Here is a 22,181-nt window from a genome sequence, read left to right as displayed (position 1 = left end):
TAAAATGAAATTTGTTTTTGTTGATTTTCACTCATTATGAAATAAAATTATAATAACAGCCTAGTTGATAATAAAAGAATAGAGTGGATACGACAAAATATAGGGGTAATAGATGTAATCCACAGAATCAAATCCCTCAGGTGGGGGCAGGACACCTGGCAAGAACACCTGGACCATAAAAATAAAATTTGAAAAATAATAAATGAAAGATTCCTGTTTAATTTTATACGAAAACTTTTATTAAATAAAATTTGAAGAACATTGAAATATATATAAATATAATTTCTAATATTTTTACACGTTTATTAGAAAATAACATTTACAGAATTTAAAGAGTAGTTTGCTTGTTATCTAGGGGCTGATCCCTCTCTGGAAAATAGACGTAGTAGGTACAGTAAGCTATACATGATCCCATAGCACTTCCAAAAAGCACATCTGAAAAATAAAATATAATAATATTACATATTTAATGCAAAAGTCATTCTGAACACAAAACATCCCGTTTTAGAACTTTTTCTTTAATGGTCATAAGCGGAAGTAAAAGACCAACCGGCCGAACAAACACTAGAGGCGCCACCGGTCATCAAATGGTGTAAAAATTTCGAAAATTTAATCATCTAATTTCGACACAAGGGGTCGCGCTTAACTTTTTTAATTTTTATTTTAATTTTAATTCAATATTCATTGTTTTCAAACTATAACTATTATTAGACTTTGTTGTATTTTGTGAATGTATAAATGTTTTCTTAGTATAAAGTTGCATTATATTAACTTATAAATTATATTACATACATATTAAAAATTTAAATATTATGACATATATGTATTTATGTATGTCAGTCATTGCCTGGAAACTTATATGGTGAAATTTTGATAAAATAATTTAGTACACACTAAAAACACGGTATGTCGCTAGTGGTAGGAAAAATAATTTTTAGAGGTTACTAGTTTATTTGGTTGCCTGTGATATGCATATACAGGGTGTTTCCTAATTAATCTAAAAAATAAAAAATCGTTAGAAAACAAATTAAGGCGGGCTCTTAATAAGTATATTTATTTTTTTCTCGACAACCGTTTGATGAACAAGAAAAACTCAAAAGATCAATTTTGTTGAAAAAGGATTGCCAGTCAAGAAAAAAATATTTTTTCTTTAAAAAAGCAGTGGTGTACACCATTTATGTTAAGCAAAAAAATCGATTTTTTTTAATTTTAACACCCCGTAGATCTGAAAGGAAGTACTTGAGACCTAATGGTTATATAAAAATTGTTTTAAGAACACATGAGGAATCACACCATAATTTTTTTAGACTAATTCGAAAACACCCTGTATATTGTCAACTTGACAATGACCGCTGATAAATCAAAAAATACCTTTTCAGTGAAAAAAGCCTGATTTTCGCAGGAAAAATTTTGATTTTTATTGAATTTGGGCCTGCGTTTGCAAATACTGGTTTGTTTTTTAATTTTCTATCTATCTGAATTTTAAATATCATAGTCAGAAATAGTTTTATTATTTATTAACTGTAAAAATGGTGTTTTCTTGTTGTGTTGCATCTTGCAAAGAAACTAACAAAAGTGCAAAAATGTACGTGTTTCCAAAAGACGATAAGGTATCTTAGATAAAAGAAAAATATATGGTATGTATTCGTTGTTTGATTTTTTTTCGTTCGCTTTAAAATCTATAAATCTCGGTCTATTCATTAGACAGCCAGTCGACTTACGATCATTTACATGAAACTCTGTAAAATAAAAAAAAAAATAAATTGTAAATATATATATATATATATATATATATATATATATATATATATATATATATATATATATATATATATATATATATATATATATATATATATATATATATATATATATTCTTATGTTTATTAAAGTTACTCTGATATTTTAATATATCAGTGTAACTTTAAAAAAAATAAATCCTTTGAATTCAAATATAAACATAAAAAACATTTACAGCAGAAAAGGCGAAGGCGCTGGGTTAAACGTAGTCTCCACTAAAAACACGGAGGGGCGCTTTGACCCAAAATTTTACTATTAAGTTTCATATCTATCTTAATAGTAGATTATTTTCTTTTATCTATGATGTCAGTTGCCGTCTAAAATGTCATCTTGAAAACAAAAAGTTAGTTATTGTCAGAAATAGTTAAAATCATATTAAAATATTAAAATTTACAAGTTATAATTAGATATTTTATATTATTTCAAAAAAGTGCCGTTATATTTTTCAGTTTTCGTTGAGCCGCGGAAGTTTCAGTGATTTTAGTGTTGTCGGATATTTTTACTTGTGAAATAGAAATAATTGCGTTTGGATTGCAAAACTAAAAGTGGAAGTTTTATTGTAATGTAAGTAAGCGTTTGTCCATTTTATATCTTACTTTTTTCATACCTAAGACAAATATACATTATATTGAAATTTTATAATTCGTTTTATTTAAAAAAATTTAGAAAACAAGCTTGTAATCCTGTTATTGATATAATTGTTATGTAATATATTCCATTCAAATGTAATATATTACTTTACAATTAAAAAAATGTAAATTTAAAAAATATATACAGGCAATAATTGAAATTTTTAGTGTGCGAACAAACACGAGAGGCGCTTTATTATTTACTTTCATTTCTTAACATGATAGACGAAGTTCTAAAGGGGGATGTTTTGTGATTCTGAAATCAAATTAATTATGAAGTTTATGGTTGCTAGGGTAATTGAAAGATTCCAAACATTCGGTCATTTGTTGTCAACTAATGTCAAATTTGTGCCTCAACTCTTGTAAAATGATGGAAAGTGACCAAAGAAGTGCGTTAAAAATTACATTTTTACTGACATTTGTAGAAAAAATACTTTTTTTGTCTATACAGGGTGTTCCTTAGTGACATCTAATATTTAAGGAAGCGATTCTTGGACCTATTCTAAGAGAAAATTCATATGATATTTCTGAGATACAGGGTGGTAAAACTTTCTAAAAAAATACTTTTTTTTCAAAATAACTCTGATTTTTTGAAAGATATCTTTATGAAACTTGATATACGTTATCTATGCATCAAAATACCTTTTTTCTACAAACGTCAGTAAAAATGTAACACAAAGGATAATTTCGACAGATAACATCCAAAAACTGACAGAAAAAATCCTGTACTGTCGAGCTAGAATGCCAGTCAACAACTGTCATCCTCATAAATTCTATGGATTGTACTTAATATAAATAAATCAATAATTTAGGTACCTGTATAATGGTGATTGTAATCACATGTTCGACTGATTCCGATTAGGACAGCTATGACCAACGGCAGCACACAAAGAACACACCTCCAACCTTGTCCCCTGTTTCTCTCATGAATTTTCAACAAGGTGTACATCCTCAGCGTCATGAAAAACATGCCTGTAAAGGCAAACGTCGTGTGAGCACTTGGAAAGCTTTTTCTACCTAAACACAGCAAAAACAAACATTGTATTAGTACCCAGAGTTGCAAGCTCACAGAAAACTTAAGTCTATTTTTGATTTAAGTCATTTTACTGACTTAACTTGCAGATCACCATGATTTAATTTTTTTTTAAATCAATTAAAATATAGACTTAAGTTATAAAAACGGATGTTCTATAAGCCCGCGGTTACATTGGACGCGGGTCCGTGCGTTTTTTTAAGCATGCGAGCTCTGACGGAATTTACTCGCACAACTATTTTATTTTATTTTTTTCATCTATTTTACATTAGATGCGCGTTCATGGTGTCTTGTGTGTCGAGTTTGTCAAAACGGACGCCACTTAGGGAATCCAAGTCCCGGGACCAAAAATGCTTTCGGGACTTCGGGACCAAATATCAGGGTCCCGAAACTCGAGTCCCGAAACTGGTCCCGAAACTGGTCCCGAAACTAAAATACACAGTATACTTATCTAATATCGATTAGATCCGTCTTGAGAAAATATAAGAAATTAAATTAATTTAACTGAGAGCTCTAATATAAATATCTAATATAATCTATATAAAACTATAAAAAACTATATAAACTAAAAAAATATAAATAACGAGAAACATCACTTTTGTCCAAAGTAAGGCTTAAGTGCCACGAGGGCATTTAAGGATTTATCATCTAATCTTGAACGAAGCTAACTACAAAATCCACCGGCAAAAAGCTCTCTCCGATTAGACGTTGGTAGGTGGAATGGTCAGTAAATGCTCGTAACATAGCTGCACATATTGTCCTCGACAACCGCCATCCTCAAAAAAGACCATTTCTCCTTTTATAACTTTTGATAATCGATCTGGTTTTGCAGCTAATGACGTTGGTATGCTTGCTCTTGTTCTTGTGAGGCAGTTCTTGTTGAGGCCTTTCAATAAATCCGTCTAACCTTTTTGCCAATGGAACTTTCTCAACCTAATTACTATTTCTGTTTCTTATCTCGGCCAGCGAAACTTCATCTTCATCTGAAACAGCTTCTTACTCTTGCACTTTGGATTTTTGCACCAATTTGTCAATGAACTTTAAGATTTCTTGGCTTAGACTGATTAAAATCTAAAGGATTGCTTAAACTTTCTATATATTTTAGTGGATTCCAGAGATAACTATGCACACTGGAGGCAAGGGTTCTTCGCTCGTTTATTCGCTGCTTCAATGCTTCCTGTAAGTTTTGGCTTAAAGGCGCATTGATTTTTGAAAGTTCTTCGAATATAAACTTAAAGCTAGCATCAGCAGTGTAGAGATTTTCTTCATACCTACATAGTGTCATCACAGCTAGCCTTATATGTTCTAGGCACTTAACAATTCCGTCCATAATTTCAAAATCGTAGTCATAGAGATTTACTGATATGGGGAGATCAATCATGGCCTTTTGTATGCATTCTTTTAGAAAAACAAACCTTTCTAGCATTCCATCAAGGCTATTCCAACGGGTTTTACAATCTAAAATAAGATTTAATTCTCGGTTGTATTTTCCGTGCACGTATTTCTGTAAAACAGTGTTTTTCAATGGAGAGCGTCGAAATAACTTTACGATTTTTCGGACTTTGTTGACTAATTCGTTTATGTTGTAGCTGTCAGTTAGGTCGTAAATGATCTCTTCATGCACAGTTTCATTGTCGTCGTCGCTATAATTATCATCACTTGACAGGTCTTCAATGATTTTCTGATGGTTTCTTTTAAAATACATTACTTCAACAACTGCAAAGTATTATAATTTAGCGGTTTCGGGACCAAGTTGAGGTCCCGGGACCATCATTGAGTCCCGGGACCCCTTATTTTATGCTAAGTCCCGATATCCCTGAAGCTTTCGCTTTGAATTCAAGGTCGTTACACACAAGCTAGCGAGACGCAAAGTGGTAAGGATAACGGTGGTGACGCGACATGTATTAGTGATTTGTGAGCAGTCCACGTATTTATCAAAAAATATTAATATTTTAATAAAAATTTCGTGGCAGTGAATCTTAAAAAATGTATTTAATTTTTTAAAGTTTGATGCCCTCTGGCGGACCAACGAAACACTTTTGTATAGAGGCAAATTTTGTCCAATGTACATTGGGACACCCTGTATGAGTTATTCGAATCTAACTATTTTTAAAATTCGATCTAATTCCTAGACATATTTTTTGTTTTCGAAAGTTATCTTAATAATGTTAGGAAATATTTAATAAATTATTAATCACTCCCAATCAATTACAATTATTAGTACGTAATTTACAACTGTCGTTACGGTTTAAAAACGTTTAAATATCCACAAATAAATATACCATCCATATGTCCACCATATTCTCCGGTACAATTATTGATATCAACTCCGTATCCATCTGGAAAACATCTCATAAAAAAGTTGGGCCTGGGTCTGCCCACAAACAGTTTTAAAACCACCGTAAGGATTGCATTGAGCGCATACGCCAATGTTATTCCATAAACCCCTTGAATATAAGAAAAAATACAGTTTTTTAAAAACGCCTTTAACACAGACTATTTAGTATCAGCCGGCCAACAGATCGCATATCTTGCAGAGTCAACTACTTTATACTAGGCAATGATAGGTCACTGACAAAGAGCTATATGAAGGATCAGAAGATCATCATTAAGGATCAGAAGAGAATTACAATAGCTTTCAATCGTGGCTTTATCATAATATTTAAGTATTTTAGTTTTTTTGCTAGCGCAGTTATTGAGACTATAAAGCTCTTAGGTACGAGGTTTGAGTGATGTAACGCTGTTTCGGGTAGTAAAAAATAAGTGAAAAAAAATTCGAACTAGGCATCGGGTCGTGTTGTGTTGTGACAATTTCAAATGTTAATTAAATTGCCAAACAAATGTTAACGCGTAAAGGAGAGCGTAATTAGGGCGCTATTGGGTGCAATAACATTCCATAACTCAACTTTCCCGGATATTCATCCCTCCCGAAACAACATTTTATATCTTCATAATTTCTTACACGGATTTGATCAAAAGCAAAAATGGATTCCAGCAGTTCGACGAAACAAGTGTGTAAACAAAGTCCCCATTACATAATCAAAAAATTAAATAGATATATACTATGAGAGGATAAAATATAATTTGCAATATTAATGGTATACTTTTTTTAATCAACTAGTGATTAAATGTCTTATGAACATCTTCTAAAAATATAATTATGTAGGTACCTTTAAAAGATTTCGTTATTGCCGAACTAGCCCCAATTATGCCCCACTAGCAAAACCGGTGATTAAGTAAGTAATAGATGTGAAAAGATCGCAGTGAAATAGTCTGATCATAGTCACTCCAACAATCTAATCTAACCAAATAAAATAATCGCCTAAACATGGAAGTAGTCAAAAAATCAGTCTAGAACCATCAGTGAAGCTCAAAATTCCACTTATTACATAAGATAAGCGAATATTCATAAAAGATCGTAAATTTCAGTGTTCAAAGCCGTAAGTTGGCCAGCTGGTACTGTATAGGTTGTGCCTTTAGTTATAAGCCTACCTTTAATGATATCTTCTTTTCTTCCTTTCAATGCATATTCAACAGAGAATATAACTGATGGAATTAAAATAATTAAGACAAATAGGAGGTTTTTTGGTATAATAGGAGGCACCGCTGGGTATTTATACATCCACATTTCATCTTCATCTATGTGTCTGATAAAAGGGTGTTGGGAATCAATCCAGCTAAAAAGGATTGAAAGAAAAACAAAATGAAAGCTTTGTTTAGCTATGTTTATTAGTTTAATCACTTACAGAAACAACATGTACATAAACAATCTTAAGGAAATTTCCGAAACATGATCAACCAAGTCAAGATATTCCATATCTAGGGATAATTAAGTACATTTCCATCTCAACTCATTTTTTCAGCTCTTATTTACTAAAAATTTGACATATTTTTTTTTTAAATTTGTCACTATTATAAAATACAATACACTGACATATTAACCTAAACATAAATTATTATTAGAAAATTAAAAAGGTATAATTAAAAATATTTAAAACATGTTTCAATTCCTATTTAACAATGGATTTTTTATAGTTTTGTCATAACCGTGATATTCAATAGAATCGAGCAAATATTTTCTGAATATTCGACAATCTGCTCCGCATTTGGTACCCTCGCATTTGACACACTCGAACCAACAACCTGGACATCTCTCGTTAAGGCAGTCGCAAAGATCCACACCGGTTGCTATGTGTATCCCTCTGTAAAATACCATAAATGTAATATTAATTCAAGTTAGATACAACTAAAATTACCTGTCATCATAAATAGCTCCAACAGGTCTTCTGACTGAGGTAGAAGTAAACTTTTTACTAATTTTTCTTCGTTCTCTCTGGCTCAGATCCGGGTTAAATGTTTCCATGGACTTCTCAAAGGAGGAGGCTGATATGGCTTTGGAAGCATTTCGAGCAGCTTGCCTAAAAAAATAGTTCAATATTAAGATGATATTTTATTAATAATTACGTATTTTTTACCTTCTAGTTGTATAACTTGAAACAGGCGGTGATGGTGCTTGTTGCTGGGCAGCGGACGCTGTAGATTTCCTTGCAGTTCGGTTTTCTTTTCTTGGGCTGTATTCTTCATCGGAACTGTCTGAATTCATTCTAACTTTTTAAAAAAACGAATTAAAACGTCGATTTAAAAACAATAACAAACAAAACCTAACCTAACCTAACTTATTTAATTTGCTAAAAGTCTGTTAGATGGAGGCACGTATTTACTAATTTGGCTTCCTCACAATAGATGTCGCCCAAAAAAGTAAACTAAAATAACTAGAATTTTAATTTAAGTTTTTTTCTATATTACATTATAGAACTACGTATTTTAAAAACATATTCTACTAATAGTAATTGGAATAATATTTTACAATACTATATAATTTGTATAAATAACGACGATAAAAAATGGGACGGTATGGATAATTTTAAAGGAATCTATGATAGTTTGCTATCCTGTGCCTAGATGGCAGATATCTATAAAAGGGAGGCAAATTAATATTTTCAAAACAGCTTTCCGTTTTCCGTTCATATTTATTAACAAAAATAGGGATAACTAACTAGTATTTTGTATTTATAACATAAACAAATTTATTTTTCTAAAGCAATAAGACTGGTCAATATTCCTATAAAGCTCTATATCATGTTTCTCGCTTTATTTAAGATTTTCACTTCAATTTTTTTATAATATATGCACGCAACAGTTGCGCGCATTTTAATAATATTATTGTAGATATACAAGGTGTTTAAGAATATTTTTACGTTTAATTACACTGTTTATATACCGTGTGGTGCATCGAAACGCGGAACATAGGAAATCCCATATAAATTTTGAAAAAGTCAAATATTATCTCGCCAGATGATTTTATGCAAAAATTGTTTAGACTTTTTTGAAGAGGCATTAAAATTGTACTGTCGTCTAAAATTTTGTTTTATTTGGAATAGGCATCTAAAACTTATTTGCAAAAATCTCTCTTCAAATTACTATAAATTTATAATACGTCCCAGAAAAATACAATAAAATACCAGCAAAAATATGACTTTGCCATTGTCAAATTCGATGTCACGTGGATGTCACATTTTTATTGTTTACAAGAATTTATGTGGTTTGAAAAGGGTGTTTAATTTTTTCCTGAATTGGAATGATCATTTACAAAAGGATTAGTTAAATTTTTTATAAATATATAAATATATTATAAATATATAGAAAAAAAGTATTTTTTATAATGTTTTACTCTCTGGTTTTACTATTCAAACTAATTATATACTACGAAATGTCATAGTGCTTGGTATATACAGGATGAGTCAAAACTCATTTATTAACTCGAATTCGTTTGTGGTTTTGGTTCATCCTGTATATCTTCTAAAACCCCGTTTCGATTACGCAAATGGCAAAAAATAAACAATTAGACGATGAAGCGATATACCGTAAGATACTTTAATTAGCGTAATTGCTATCCTAATTGGAATAGGTTAAGTGCAGCCTGATGAATTTACCGGAAAACAAAAGGTATTATGTCACGTATATAATAGTAACCTATCAAAACACGACCTCGCAGCTTATTGATCTCTGCCCATCCAGCCTGGAACAGGCGCATTAATTCCCTGTTGCATCCAGATCTAACCGCACACCAGCACAGAATCACGCCGAAAGGCTGTTATCCCGCGATCAAACGAAAATCTAGTGGCCCTAGAAACATAACAATTTCAATTTCATTCGGTTGTTTCTCAAGTAGTGTCATTTTTACGGTCTGTGCTTACCCAACGAGTGTTTAGTGTTGTCCTGCTGTTTCAAAGTGATTATTTATCAGTATTATTTACCGTATGTAGTAGAGAGTGTCTTGTTTTTGGTTTTATGATATTAGAATATTGTGATTTGTGCAAATCTACACTATTTTTCTTCATGAAACCAAGGATGGTTGACGTCATAGGATGTTTTTGAAAATGATACATATTGAGACACCCCTAGTACCTCAGTACCTCATAGAAACGCGTTTTAGTTTTTAAAACTTTCAAAAAATTCAACCATATTTTCATGTTTTTCCATGTATCAACCATTTTAGAACAAGCAAAAATTTTTATGAAGAATGCATTTTTCTCAAAATGTGAATAATAAAAAAGCCCCCCCCCCCCTCTTGTAAAGACAATCTGGGGACATACTGTAGAGTGCAATGACTGTGTTCATAACCATAATTTGACTCGAAATATCAAGTATGTGGCTCCAAATTATTCGTAAAAAATGCTTTTTGTTCAAGTATGCTAATGAGCCATCTTTTAAAAAAAATGGTTATGATTAAAAATACGATTTAAAAATATGATTAAAAATACGATCTTCTAAACGGCCAGAAAAAGTCACGAAGAACATAGATCAAATCTATTTTTCCAAGGCTCCTTGATTAAAAACTAGTTTTTTAACACTCTAGATTAATATTTAAATTATTAGGTATTTTTTTTAAAGTGCAAAAGTCAAAAGTGGACATATGATATGTATTTCTATTCAGAATGTGCCATTTTCTATCAAAGAAAGTGAAAAAATACTGAAGGTACCATTTAAAAATGAGAAATAGTAGTGAATACGTCAGTCGTCTTGATTTATATGTCATATACGAGCCTTAACAACTATACGTTGGGACAAGGTCTTTTTTTGCAATAAAAATAGTAATTTGTTAAAACGACTCAATTTATTTTGTTTATTATTCTAAATTCAAACATTACAATGTGATATAGACAATTTTACTATATTTTTATAACTTTGCAAACAAATCACTTTTGATAATACCTTATTTTGCCAAAATCAAACCAAATTTGCTGACAACTATATATTGGGACAGCACAACAAGACATTTGTTTAATACGGAGTTACATCACCTTTCGCCTTAACAACTGCCTGAACTCTTAATGGCATTGTATTTACCAAAGATTGGCACATTTGAGGAGAAAAATTATCCCAAATTTCCTGCATTTTGTCTGCAAAACAAAAATTGTTAGTTGAGGGTGGTTTCTTAAATATTGCTTCATTTTATGCCACACAGTTTCTATAACATTGAGGTCCGGACTACTTGCAGGATAGGATAGAACTTTTATATTATTATTACCGAACCAATTTTTAGTTGATTTTGCTGAATGGCACGATGCTCCATCTTGTTGGAAAATATAGTCTTCGTTTGGAAACAATTCTAGAGCACTAGGCAAAAGTGATGTCTCAAGTATATGTTGACATCAAATTTAGACTCATCACTAAATATGACGTTATTCCAATCATTTTTTGTCCACGATAATTTAGATTTTGCCCAATTTTAGCGATTTTTCTTTTGAATTTCTGTCAGTAGCGGTTTTTCTTCGTCCTAAATAAGAATTTGTATCAATAATCTTCAGGTAATTGATTATCCACACAAAATAAAGTTTACCTTGTAAAACCCCAGACCGCATTTATTATTATCGGCAACATTCTCTTGATATATACATATAAACCAGTTACAGTATTCCATTTAACTGTTACTTCGCGAAGAGTACTTCTTCTCGCAGACTTGCAAAATTTTACTACATTTGGTCTCTCTGAGATACAACTTTTGGCCTTCCCGAACTTTTACCTCTAACGTCTACATTGGCAGATTCGCCGTATTTTTTTATTATTTTAAAGACCGTGGTTTTGGGAATACTTAAATCATCAGAAATTTTTCGAATTGTTTTTCCTGTACTGTATTGACGAATGATAATTTCGCGTAGTTTTTGATTTGTAGCTTTTCCACGGACCATTACTTTGAATTAAATTAAATTGAAAATTAAAAAAATTAAAATTACTTACAGTAAATCTCACTACTCAAAGTATCGAGTCACTTACAAGCTGTCAATGCTAAAGTAAACAGTTTGCGACATTTATAGCAAGGCCGCCTATGATGATATTAATTATTTAAAAATACTTGTCCCTACATTTAGTTGTCAGCAAATTTGTCCCTTTATCAACAAAATCCGCTACTGTAAATATGGATTGATTTACAAATTCATAAAAATATTGTCAAGTTGTTTAGGATATATGGCTATGTTTATATTTAAAAAATTAAACATATATTGTCATTTTGAAAAACCAGGGCAATAATTCCAAAATATGACCTTATCCCTACATATAGTTGTTAGGGCTCGTACTAATATACCCTTAATACAGGGTGGTCCAAACTGTATTCCTGAAACTTCTGCAGCATATTCATATTTTTTTCATATGACACAACACTGATGAAGGCTATAGTTAGCCGAAACTTTTTTTAAACCAAATAAAAATAATGAAAACCCAAATGAAAACTTAAATCAACGTTTTTCCCGAACCTGAAAATCCCAAGAAAATCAAAAATTTTATAATAATTTTACATATAAAATTCCAGCGATCTTCATTTCATAGCCATCGCTGACGCGTTTTTTTAGATGATATTGTATTATTTGTAAATATAATTTTTCGAACATTGATACTTGCAAAATATACATATAAATTTTGAAAATGCAAATAATAATACATCACTATTAGTAGATATTGAATGTTTTTTGTTAAATTAGATCGATTTTCAAACCCAAAATTTAAAATATATTTACATTTTACCCAGTATCTTATGTAATACATTATTTGTATATTGTAAAACATTTGCTGCATTTGTATGGTTTATAGTTTATTTGCCAAAGTATTTATTAATATAAATAAGTATATATGTTGTCGTTATTAACTGTATATTATGTATATTTCATGTAAACTATATCATTTTTAAAATACAAACCAAAAATCTGAGGAATAATTATGTTTACCATGTATTCTACAACATATTTATTAATCCGTAGTATCTAACTAGCATGACGTCATAAATCTCGCCCGAAGGCTGTTCTATTAGAGATGACATTGCCCAGTCCCAATTTTCAACCAAATATTGACGTTACTTATTGGAAAAAATCGAAATAAAAATAAAACTTCTACACCCTGTATCTCCGATACTAAAGCATTTTAGGGCACACATTTATACGGACTTTTTTACTTATTTTTATCTGGAAAATATGCTCACGAAGTTTCCGAAATAAAGTTCTGACCACCCTGTATATGTTTTGCAGCAATACAACAAATGCATTATTTATTCGCTAGAATTCCGTAATTTAATAGTAACTTATTTTTCAGCATATACAGTTATGTTTTGGCATCGGCAAACTAACTAACCCCCTCGACCGTCTCATGGTGGAGTTCTCGAAGGAGGAAATGTCATCCGCGGACGTGCCGGCGAGCGGCAGCTCGGGGGAGATGCCCAGCCTCATAGCCCCCCAAACGCCGGTCTTGAGTGTGGCATGTCGCATCCTGAGATCCCCCAGTCACGAGAGCGTCACCACCGATCTGTCGCTGTTCTCCGTCAGTTCGGTGGACTCGACAACAGGGGGGAAACGGTTGCTGAGCTTCTCCAAGTGCGATAGGGGGCACAGTCCGAATCCGGAGAGCAGGAATCAAAACAGGTAATCTTGTTGATATATATGTCGAATGCATATCGAATAACTCGCTATTTTGCAAAAAGACTAGGCTTATTATAAAACACCGGCGTTTTTAACAAAAGAAGGATATTTTACATAGAGCCGATCTGTTTTCAGTTGCTTTGCAAAATGCCTAATGAAGACTAGTCAGATTGCACAAAACATTTTACGCGGGATTGGTATAATTGGTATAACTAACCTAAATTTATCTAACGACATTTCTTGAACTTCTCTTTCAAAATTAGGAAATAATGAAACACATCCAGGAAACCATTCTGTTAAATAGAATATGGTCTTATCCATCTTATTCTAAGAGAAAGCAAAGTTCCACAAAGAAGCAGCCCTGTACACAGAATCGAATTAGAGTTATTTAATAATTATTAAATAAGATATTAATATTAAGGTTTTAATATATCTTAAGTTATATTGGTCTAAAGAGAATAAAATTTTGGCATAAATTATTCTTTTAGTATAGGAAAATATGGGGTATTTTTAAAGCGTAAATTATTCAATATGATTATACTCATAGCTAACTAAACTTTGATCATTTTTTAATCTGCCTGGCTTCGATTCTCGATTTGGCATTTTGTAAAATGACTGAAAACAGGCAATCTTTTTGCAGAAGTGTACAGGAAATATCGTCATTGTTTAATATGCCTAATTCTAATTATAGGCTTTTTGCAAAGTGACTGAAAATAGATAGGATTTTTGTAAAATTCCTTGCCGGCGTTTTATAATATGCCTAGTCTTTCTGCAAAAAGCCGGATTATTTTATACGCCTGCTCCTGACCTTGTTAGCCTTTTCTATTGCCCTAATGATGAAGATCTACATAGTTTTTGTATTCCTCCAATCCATGTTGCTTTTTGGCCTTCCCTTATTTCTTCTTTCGGATGGTGTCCATTTTAGAATTTTCTTAGGTATTCGGTCTTCACTCGTTTCTTCAACATGCCTATACCACACCAGTTGTGGCCTCTCTGTTTCATCTATAATTGGACATGCAATGCTTTCTCTTTTTTTTTTTGATCAGTACTCTTTGCATTCTTGATTTCCCCGTAGGTCTTCGTCAGAAGTCCTCAGGTACTAAAAGTCGTTGTTCCATTCTATTAGTAAACTGCCATGTTTCACATCAATACAAGACAATAATTTTAAAGATGGAATTGTAAAATGTAGAATGTTTAGGAGAATGTTACAGATCTATTGTGTGTTCCCCTTTTTGAGTTATAAAAAGTTCCCCTCTTTTTGAGTTATAAAAAGTTATAACTCATCATACAGCCTCAGGGCTTTAACTAAGACGGCTCCACATCAGCCGTACCAAAATTCATGGCACAAACGGTCGTCGGCGTCGTCTCGGCGCACTCTGTGATAAGATGTCTGGTGTTTCCCCATTTTTCCCACAGAATCTGCATTCGCCGTTGTTTCTCAGCTTCAATCTATTGAAGTGTTTGTTGAGGAGACAGTGTCCTGTTAGAAACCGTGACAATCAATTTTGTTTTTACTTAAATCAAGGAAAATCTTTGATTTTTTTCGGTCGTAAGTTCTGAGGAACTTTCGAGTGTCCATTTCGAGACCATTGGAGGACTCCCAAAGATGGAATTATAATTAGTATGCTTTTTCATGTGTTAGGGATTTTCAAACCACTGAATCACTCAGTCATCATGATCATCATTTTCAGCTTATTCAACCATTTCCAATTATGGTATATGTATAGCACTCCCTCACATATTTAGATACTTTCTTTGTAGGTGGGCCCATTGTTGTCTATTGTTGGCTATTTTATTATGATTTATAGTTATCCCTTATAATTATCCCTAGTATAATTTTCTAATATCATGGTCCCATCTCAGGTTTGGTCTTCCTCTAGGTCACTTGATTCCTCGTGGGTACCATGCTGTAATTTTTATGGTCCATCTGTTGTCTGTCCTTCTTCCCAGGTGTCATGGCTATTGAGGGATTTGATTCTGTGGATGACATATATTACCTGGGTCTTTTGTCGTATCCACTCTATTCGTTTACAGTCTCTCTTGGGAATAATATCTAATAAACTCTAAAATAAATAACCAAGAGAGACCAAGAGAATCACTCTTCCTTATTACAGGCCTGCAGATATTCCCGAAATCCTCTGGTTCGAGGAAGAAACCGAACTGATCCGAAGTTGCGCCGCCCTGTCTTCGGCCGTCGGTCTTCAGAAGAGTTTCAGCACCAGCGACATCAGCCAGCTACCGTCCCCTGAGGAAGGTCCCACTTTGCAGGGCCTCCGAAACGCCGTATCCGAACTAGCTTTAAACTCCCTACAACGGAGCGGATTTCTTCTGGAGCATGCCAGACTGGATCATACATCCAGGTAGGATATATATAATAATAATCGCTCCTGTATATAGCGTTTAATGCCTTGGGAGTAGCAAGGTACAGCTTGCCATGCTAGAGCCGTTCGGTATACAAGGAAGGTAATGTGGCTAGCACTACGCTTCAACAGCCTATTAGAATTGTGAATCCCAAGTACTCATTCAAGGCTGAGTCGAAAACTCTGGATCAGGGAAAAACACAATGTCCATATGTAGTGATTATTTCGATTCCAAATATCTTCAGAACCATTACTCGTAGCGATTTTTACCAAGAAACCTTTTTTACATAAAAAACGTCTTAATTGTTAATTTTTTTACTCAGTAGTTTTATACAGGTATGGACAAAAAATTATTAGACGTCGAACCAGTTAAAATATATTTAGGTGGCGCCCTCTACAAGTAGAAGGCATATTGACATCAAAATCAAATTTCTCAAGTCAAGAAACACCCAGATACCAATTTTCATCCAAATATTGACGTTACTTCAGAAATTATTTAGAAAACATCGAAATAAAAATGAAACTTCTACACCCAGTATCTCCAAAACTAAGCATTTTAAGACATACATTTATACGAACTTTTTTACTTATTTTTATCTGCAGAATATGCTGCCGAAGTTTCCGGGATACAGTTCGGGCCACCCTGTATAACTAACTTTATTTCAATAATACTAACTTTTTTTAAAAAGTGGTCTAAAAAAGTTTTCGAAAATCCTAGGTCATGTTCTACATGGGTAGCGGTAGGAGACATTGCATCCACCTCCCAATTGCCCTCACCGCACGGAGGTCAGTCCAGTACCACAGCACCACCTCTGGCCAGTACTCCTCCTCCGCCAGCATTTACAGCCGCTGATTTCATACGCTCAGTAAACAAAAAAGTAACGTTTACGCCAACTTTATTATGACAGAGAAATTTTAAACTAAAATTTATTACAGGTGAGACAGAATTACATTAGGAGAAGACTATTAACCACGTACAAAGCTTTGGAGCGACTATCGCAGAGCGAATTCAACTTGGACAGGCTTGAAATAACACCTAGTACAGCTCAAGCTAGCTTAGATCCAGCAACGCAACATATTATTAATCCAGGTAAAATTTAAAGATCTACACTGAAAAAATAATAAGTTATTTTACAAAAAAATGGTTACATTATATTATGTTTAACAAAAGACTTTTAATGCTTATTTTTTATACAAGGCGATAAAATGGTATTTTATCGCCTTGTATAAAAAATAACCATTAAATCATCGTCGACCGAAAAGATTAATGACGAGCGATGAAATCGCGAGTGAATTAATATCGGGAGCAGGGCCGGATCTACTTACGGGCTGTTTGGGCTGCAGCCCAGGGCTCCGAGGTTACAAGGGGCCCCCAGGCCCCGCGAAAAACAATCGACCCATAGGTGGGAACTGTTGAATCGTGAAATAAAATTAAAATTCAGGTTAAAAAGTTTAAGCCAGACAAGATGGCCTTGCCACTATGATGCTGTCAAAGCCTTAAAAAATAATTATGATGACATTATGAAAATTTTCAAAAGTTTCAGCGAAAATGAGGTTGAGAAAGTTGATTTCCGGAAAGAGGCACGAAATTTATTCGATAAAATTGCGAAACTCGAGACTGCAATTTTGATTATCTTTTGGGAAGAAGTTTTGGAGAGATTTCATTTAGTTAATAAAAAAATACAGAGCCCTGGTTTAGACATTTGTGAAGGCAACAAGTTAATTGTTTCTTTAAAAGACTTTGTGGGCAACATAGGATATCAATCAGATCAAATGTTACAGGAATACGACGAAAAAGCTAAAAAATTACGCATTATCCCAAAATTTTCAGATAAGTCTACAGGTGAATTCTCAGTATACGGCGCAGAAAGATTTATAGAGACACGTTAAAAGTTGCGTTGGATAAGCTTATTATGGATTTAAATAAAAGGAGACAAGTCTATGAGATATATAGCAAAAAATTCAAATTTTTAATGGATTTGCAAGACAAAAATATCGAAAACATAGATTTGGAAATTGCACGTCATATTATTGATTACTATCCCGATGACGTAGACGAGCATTTAGTGAATGAGTGCATTCAATTAAATTCGTACTTACTCCAATCTATGTCTGAGTCTTACACCTCTTGCAGTCACATTTTTATGCTCATGTATGAAAATAAACTTATTAACGTGTTCCCTAACTGCTATACCATTTTAAAGATTTTTTTAACATTGCCAATCACTAGCTGTGAAGCAGAACGCTCCTTCTCCAAGATGTCCTATGTAGAAAATAAATATAGGACAACAATGTCGAACCATCGACTAAATAATTTTTCACTTCTTTCCATAAATTGTGATCTAACAAAAGACTTGGAATGTGATGACCAAATAACTGTCAATTTCTGTGACTACAACCTATCAATTTCTTTTACTAATTCATAATAAGTAAATAAATAAAATTGTTTTATTGTTTTTTTTATATTCTTATAAAATATCACTATTTCGGTTTCTCTCTCATCCAAAGTTTGCCTGGAAGAGATTGCTACCACAACAATAAGGTCGCCTTTTGTACAACTAATACTTGCGTAGATCTAAGTAACATTTATGTTACTTAAATCCACATATCACAAATACCGAAGTCTACAGCAGAATAGGCAGAGAAAGAGAATTGCTCAATATAATAAAAATAAAAAAAACATCATACTTAGGGCATATATTGAGAAATGAAAAATACCACGTCTTACAATTGATAGTAAAGGGTAAGATTGAAGGAAAGAGAGGTCTCGGCAGGAAGAAACTATCTTGGTTGAGAAACATCAGAAACTGGACTCACCTAACTTTTGAAGAACTCATAAGGAAAGCCGAGAATCGTGAAGATTTTGCCAATGTGATCGCCAACCTCCACGAAAGAGACGGCACGTAAAGAAGAAGAATAATAATATATCATTATAGAAACAGTTTTTTGATATGGCTATTAGTTGAGTACTTATGTAGGCCTCTAAGTAGTTTCAGCCCAGGGCCCCACAAATTCACGATCCGCCCCTGATCGCCCCTACAGTCCTATAATTTCAATATGTCTAACAATTATTCTAACAGCTTATTAAGCTTACGATATGCATATTAATCTAAAAAATCTGCTTTTTCGTATAACCTATGAGCCTACTGACTTAGCAAGTGTTTGATCAACTCTTAATGATAAAGCCCAATATTATTTTGCACAATTTATCAATCTATGAGATGCATTTATTTAATAATTAAACTAAATTATACATGTAAGTAAATGTGTAAATAATTTTACACTTACATGTTTTAATAAATATACGTATATGTCCTTCTAATAAGGCAAATATATAATTTGAAAAACAAAGTAATCAAGCTGTATCTATACAGGGTGTCTCAGATTTTAATCAGGAAAATTTAATAGACGATAGAACTTGCAAAAATAAAACAAAAAGTTCATATTAACTTGTAAGATTTAAAGCTTCCTTTTCGAGATACAGGGTATTAAAGTTGCTTAAAAAAGAAAAAAAATAAGATATTGAAATATTTGAAAAACTATTTAATCGATTTTGATCTTGCTTACTTCTTGCGAAAAAAAAATAAATTCATGTATTCACTCCACCCTGGACAATAAATTAAATAGTAATGATTAACAAAAAGATAAGATAGACAAAAAAGTCAGGAGACAAAAAAATAATATTTTTAATTACTAAATCCAAAAATAATATTAAACTTCTAAAAAAGCAGTGGCGTGCCTATTTTTTACTTTAAAATAATTTAACAGTGATGACCCACCGCCGCCCCTGGCCATTAAACTTAAATCTAATTACATCAAATTAAGTCCCATAGTAAGTATTATAAAGGGGTCAAGTTATATCAAAATCGAGTAAATAGTTTTTCAGATATCTTAATTTTTTTCCTTTTTTAAGTAACTTTAACACCCTGTATTTCGAAAAGGAAGCTTTAAATCTTACAAGTTGATATGAACTTTTTGTTTTATTTTTGCAAGTTCTATCGTCTGTTAAATTTTCCCGATTAAAATCTGAGACACCCTGTATAAGCGTTACCAAATTAACTGTTAGTCACGTGATATTAAGCTTGACCGGCACAGCGTTGCCCATTTTATATATTTTCTTTTAATCAAAATATTTTAAGAAACAAAAATAAATGAATTATAAATATATAAACAGTTATTATTTACATGTACCAAACTCAACTCCTTAACAGCTCTTAAGGGACATAAAAGGCCATTACTATCGCTTTCCCGTTCAAAATATTCTAATAAGGTTGCGATGAGTTTTTTACAACGGCTATTAAGCTATCTTGTACACTTCGCACTAAAAGAGGTTCTAAAAAGAACAATGTTCGACTGCAAGGTCTGCTAGTAAAAATGTTTAAGCTTAAAGTATCACAACACAATTTATTTAAACCATCAAACACTCGTAATACAAAACTAAAGCATCAACACGAATAACAACGTAAAAAAATAAATAAAAAATGGGCAACTTGACATTTTTTACAGAGGAGCTACCACCTGAATCCCAGTTGAAATACCAGTTAGCCAGCCATCCCAAATTGAAATACCAGTTAGCCAGCTCGACGCCGAATATGTCCATTGTTGGCAACAATGAATTTAAAAGTCGCGCTCTCGATTACATAACTAAAGGTTTAATTGATATCAACTATAGATACTAATTATACAGCGATATGTGTCTTTTCACGATATATATTATGGATAGATATGGATGTATATAAATTAATACATTTTATCTCACATTGTGTGTACTATACGTGAATAAAGTACCAAAAATTCTTGATACGTTGTTCAAAAAAGATTTTATTTTCAGGACCAACCCGATTAGTTGTACCAGGCTCCAGTCCAACTCCGAGCAAGAGCCCCACCACTTCTAGCAGTACCAATGCCGCCATGTTGAGGGCTGCCAAATCTAGGGCTGGAAAAAATCTACCCCTGACCATTAGGGATGTAGAAAGAGAGCGGGGCAAACCGTTATCCAAATATGAGAGAAATATGATGATATTTAACTGGTTGCATACCCTAGACGATACGGCATTTGTCGAGGGAATACAGTAGATAATGTGTAATTTTTAAATGATATAATTTTTTTCTGTAACATTCTATTTGATGGTTCTAATTAGATGTTTTAAGAATAAAAAACCGCCTACATATTGAAAAATTGTAAGAAACCTAGTAACAAAGACAAATTTTCTATAAAAGTAGAAGTTTTGCATTGCAGTACATTATTCAGATTTTAAAAAACTTTCATAATATATTTTATGCAGATAATCTAGCGTACTGTTGATTACAAAAATTATCAGCATTTCTTGAATTTTGTATGTGAAATTTATACATTTATACATAGAAAAATATGACGTCCACCGTAATCAATAATATAATTCTTTTATATCGGTATTATTTTTAATTTTTTCAAGCTAAACGTAGTCGTAAAGTTTAAGATGATATAGGTACAAACATTCAATAAGGTTGCCAGTTTTTAGAATATATTATATCGCATTTATTATAAAGTTGCCAAATTTTGGCAGATTATAGATAAGAGCAAAAAATATCTATGCTCATTTAAAAAAAATAGGACTTCTACAATTCGTTGTTTAACAATTTCTTAGTATTGGATAAATGAGAGAAACAGTAGACCATAGTTTTGATAAATTTGTTTGTTGTACAGGGTGAGTCTTAAAAAACTTCAAATATTTTCAAGGTCTCCATAAAAGAAACATATTTTCTCTTTACCGTTTTTCAAATAAGTCTTTCAAAAGCTCTTCTTTTACGTTTTCAAAATAACCAAGATATTTTACTTTGAAAATTTCCAAAAAAAAACACTTTTTGCTTAAATTTTGAGAACCACTGGATCTTTTTCTGGATTTTCTTTCTTGTAAACTTACTCTACTACCTATGTTGCCATATTATCAAGAAATTATGTTTTTTTTAAACCCAAAAAAATTCCAGAAAATTTTTCAAAAATTCCAAATTTTTATTTTTTTTTCGAAAAAAACCCTCATAATCGTGTTTCTGGGGTCGAAATATATTACCTCTAAAAATATTTGGGCTTATTTAAGACTCACCCTGTATAACAGCAGTTTTATAATTCTTTGTTTAATACTACCGTATGATCGAAAAAAAAACCGGCGTCGGCGATGGCTATGAAAAAAAATTGCTGTCATTTTGTATGGAAAATATCATCGATCGTCATTTCCCAGCCAACTGGACGGCTTTTTTTTCAATTATACGGGTACCATTATCATACGATTAAAAAAAACGGCGTCAGAGATGGAAATGAAGATGGCTTTCATCGATCATCATTTCCAAGCCAACTGGACGTCATTTTTTTTGTATCGTGCGGTATTTTAAATAAATATATTCTGATTTTAAT

The 22,181-nt window shown here is 32.3% G+C and overlaps 3 protein-coding genes across 4 annotated transcripts; 1 reads left to right on the top strand and 2 right to left on the bottom strand.

The window, feature by feature from the left end:
- Nucleotides 1-261: 261 nt before the first annotated feature.
- LOC115876195 (phospholipid phosphatase 5) lies at nt 262-7,346 on the bottom strand. Its single transcript, XM_030891894.1, has 5 exons — nt 7,209-7,346; nt 6,955-7,139; nt 5,745-5,909; nt 3,246-3,446; nt 262-435 (listed from the first exon to the last, which is right to left on the bottom strand). The coding sequence occupies exons 1-5, from the start codon at nt 7,277-7,279 to the stop codon at nt 329-331; spliced, it is 729 nt and encodes a 242-aa protein (XP_030747754.1). The 5' UTR covers nt 7,280-7,346; the 3' UTR covers nt 262-328.
- On the top strand, nt 6,826-21,659 carry LOC115876188. 2 transcript variants are annotated; one of them, XM_030891884.1, is made up of 6 exons: nt 6,826-6,902; nt 13,108-13,433; nt 15,545-15,790; nt 16,509-16,668; nt 16,727-16,880; nt 20,622-21,659. In XM_030891884.1, exons 2-6 carry the CDS (start codon nt 13,162-13,164, stop codon nt 20,864-20,866), a joined length of 1,077 nt encoding a protein of 358 aa, XP_030747744.1. In that variant the 5' UTR covers nt 6,826-6,902; nt 13,108-13,161; the 3' UTR covers nt 20,867-21,659. The 2 variants fall into 2 exon arrangements, with proteins under 2 accessions (XP_030747744.1, XP_030747743.1); XM_030891883.1 differs by lacking the exon at nt 6,826-6,902 and adding an exon at nt 9,632-9,754.
- On the bottom strand, nt 7,332-8,144 carry LOC115876200 (ARL14 effector protein). Its single transcript, XM_030891900.1, has 3 exons — nt 7,938-8,144; nt 7,719-7,880; nt 7,332-7,664 (listed from the first exon to the last, which is right to left on the bottom strand). Exons 1-3 carry the CDS (start codon nt 8,063-8,065, stop codon nt 7,466-7,468), a joined length of 489 nt encoding a protein of 162 aa, XP_030747760.1. The 5' UTR covers nt 8,066-8,144; the 3' UTR covers nt 7,332-7,465.
- Nucleotides 21,660-22,181: the final 522 nt, after the last annotated feature.

This window comes from Sitophilus oryzae, unplaced genomic scaffold (genome assembly GCF_002938485.1).
Source record: "Sitophilus oryzae breed Bouriz unplaced genomic scaffold, Soryzae_2.0 scaffold_1420_pilon_pilon, whole genome shotgun sequence".
In the NCBI taxonomy this organism is placed as follows: Eukaryota; Metazoa; Arthropoda; class Insecta; order Coleoptera; family Curculionidae; genus Sitophilus; species Sitophilus oryzae.
The sequence above is the reverse complement of the archived record's forward strand: the minus strand, read 5'-3'. Positions and strand labels throughout refer to the sequence as shown.

What these genes read in the sequence shown, in the direction of transcription:
- LOC115876195 (XM_030891894.1), bottom strand. Translation starts at nt 7,279, where the DNA reads ATGGAATATCTTGACTTGGTTGATCATGTTTCGGAAATTTCCTTAAGA. An exon ending in TTTATGTACATGTTGTTTCT is followed by an intron (nt 7,140 to 7,208) that starts GTAAGTGATTAA and finishes AATCCTTTTTAG; the next exon opens with CTGGATTGATTCCCAACACC. An exon ending in ATATGGTGGACATATGGATG is followed by an intron (nt 3,447 to 5,744) that starts GTATATTTATTT and finishes TGCTGTGTTTAG; the next exon opens with GTAGAAAAAGCTTTCCAAGT.
- LOC115876200 (XM_030891900.1), bottom strand. Translation starts at nt 8,065, where the DNA reads ATGAATTCAGACAGTTCCGATGAAGAATACAGCCCAAGAAAAGAAAAC. An exon ending in TCAAGTTATACAACTAGAAG is followed by an intron (nt 7,881 to 7,937) that starts GTAAAAAATACG and finishes CTATTTTTTTAG; the next exon opens with GCAAGCTGCTCGAAATGCTT. An exon ending in GGAGCTATTTATGATGACAG is followed by an intron (nt 7,665 to 7,718) that starts GTAATTTTAGTT and finishes GGTATTTTACAG; the next exon opens with AGGGATACACATAGCAACCG.
- LOC115876188 (XM_030891884.1), top strand. Translation starts at nt 13,162, where the DNA reads ATGGTGGAGTTCTCGAAGGAGGAAATGTCATCCGCGGACGTGCCGGCG. An exon ending in TACGCTCAGTAAACAAAAAA is followed by an intron (nt 16,669 to 16,726) that starts GTAACGTTTACG and finishes AATTTATTACAG; the next exon opens with GTGAGACAGAATTACATTAG. An exon ending in GCAACATATTATTAATCCAG is followed by an intron (nt 16,881 to 20,621) that starts GTAAAATTTAAA and finishes TTTTATTTTCAG; the next exon opens with GACCAACCCGATTAGTTGTA.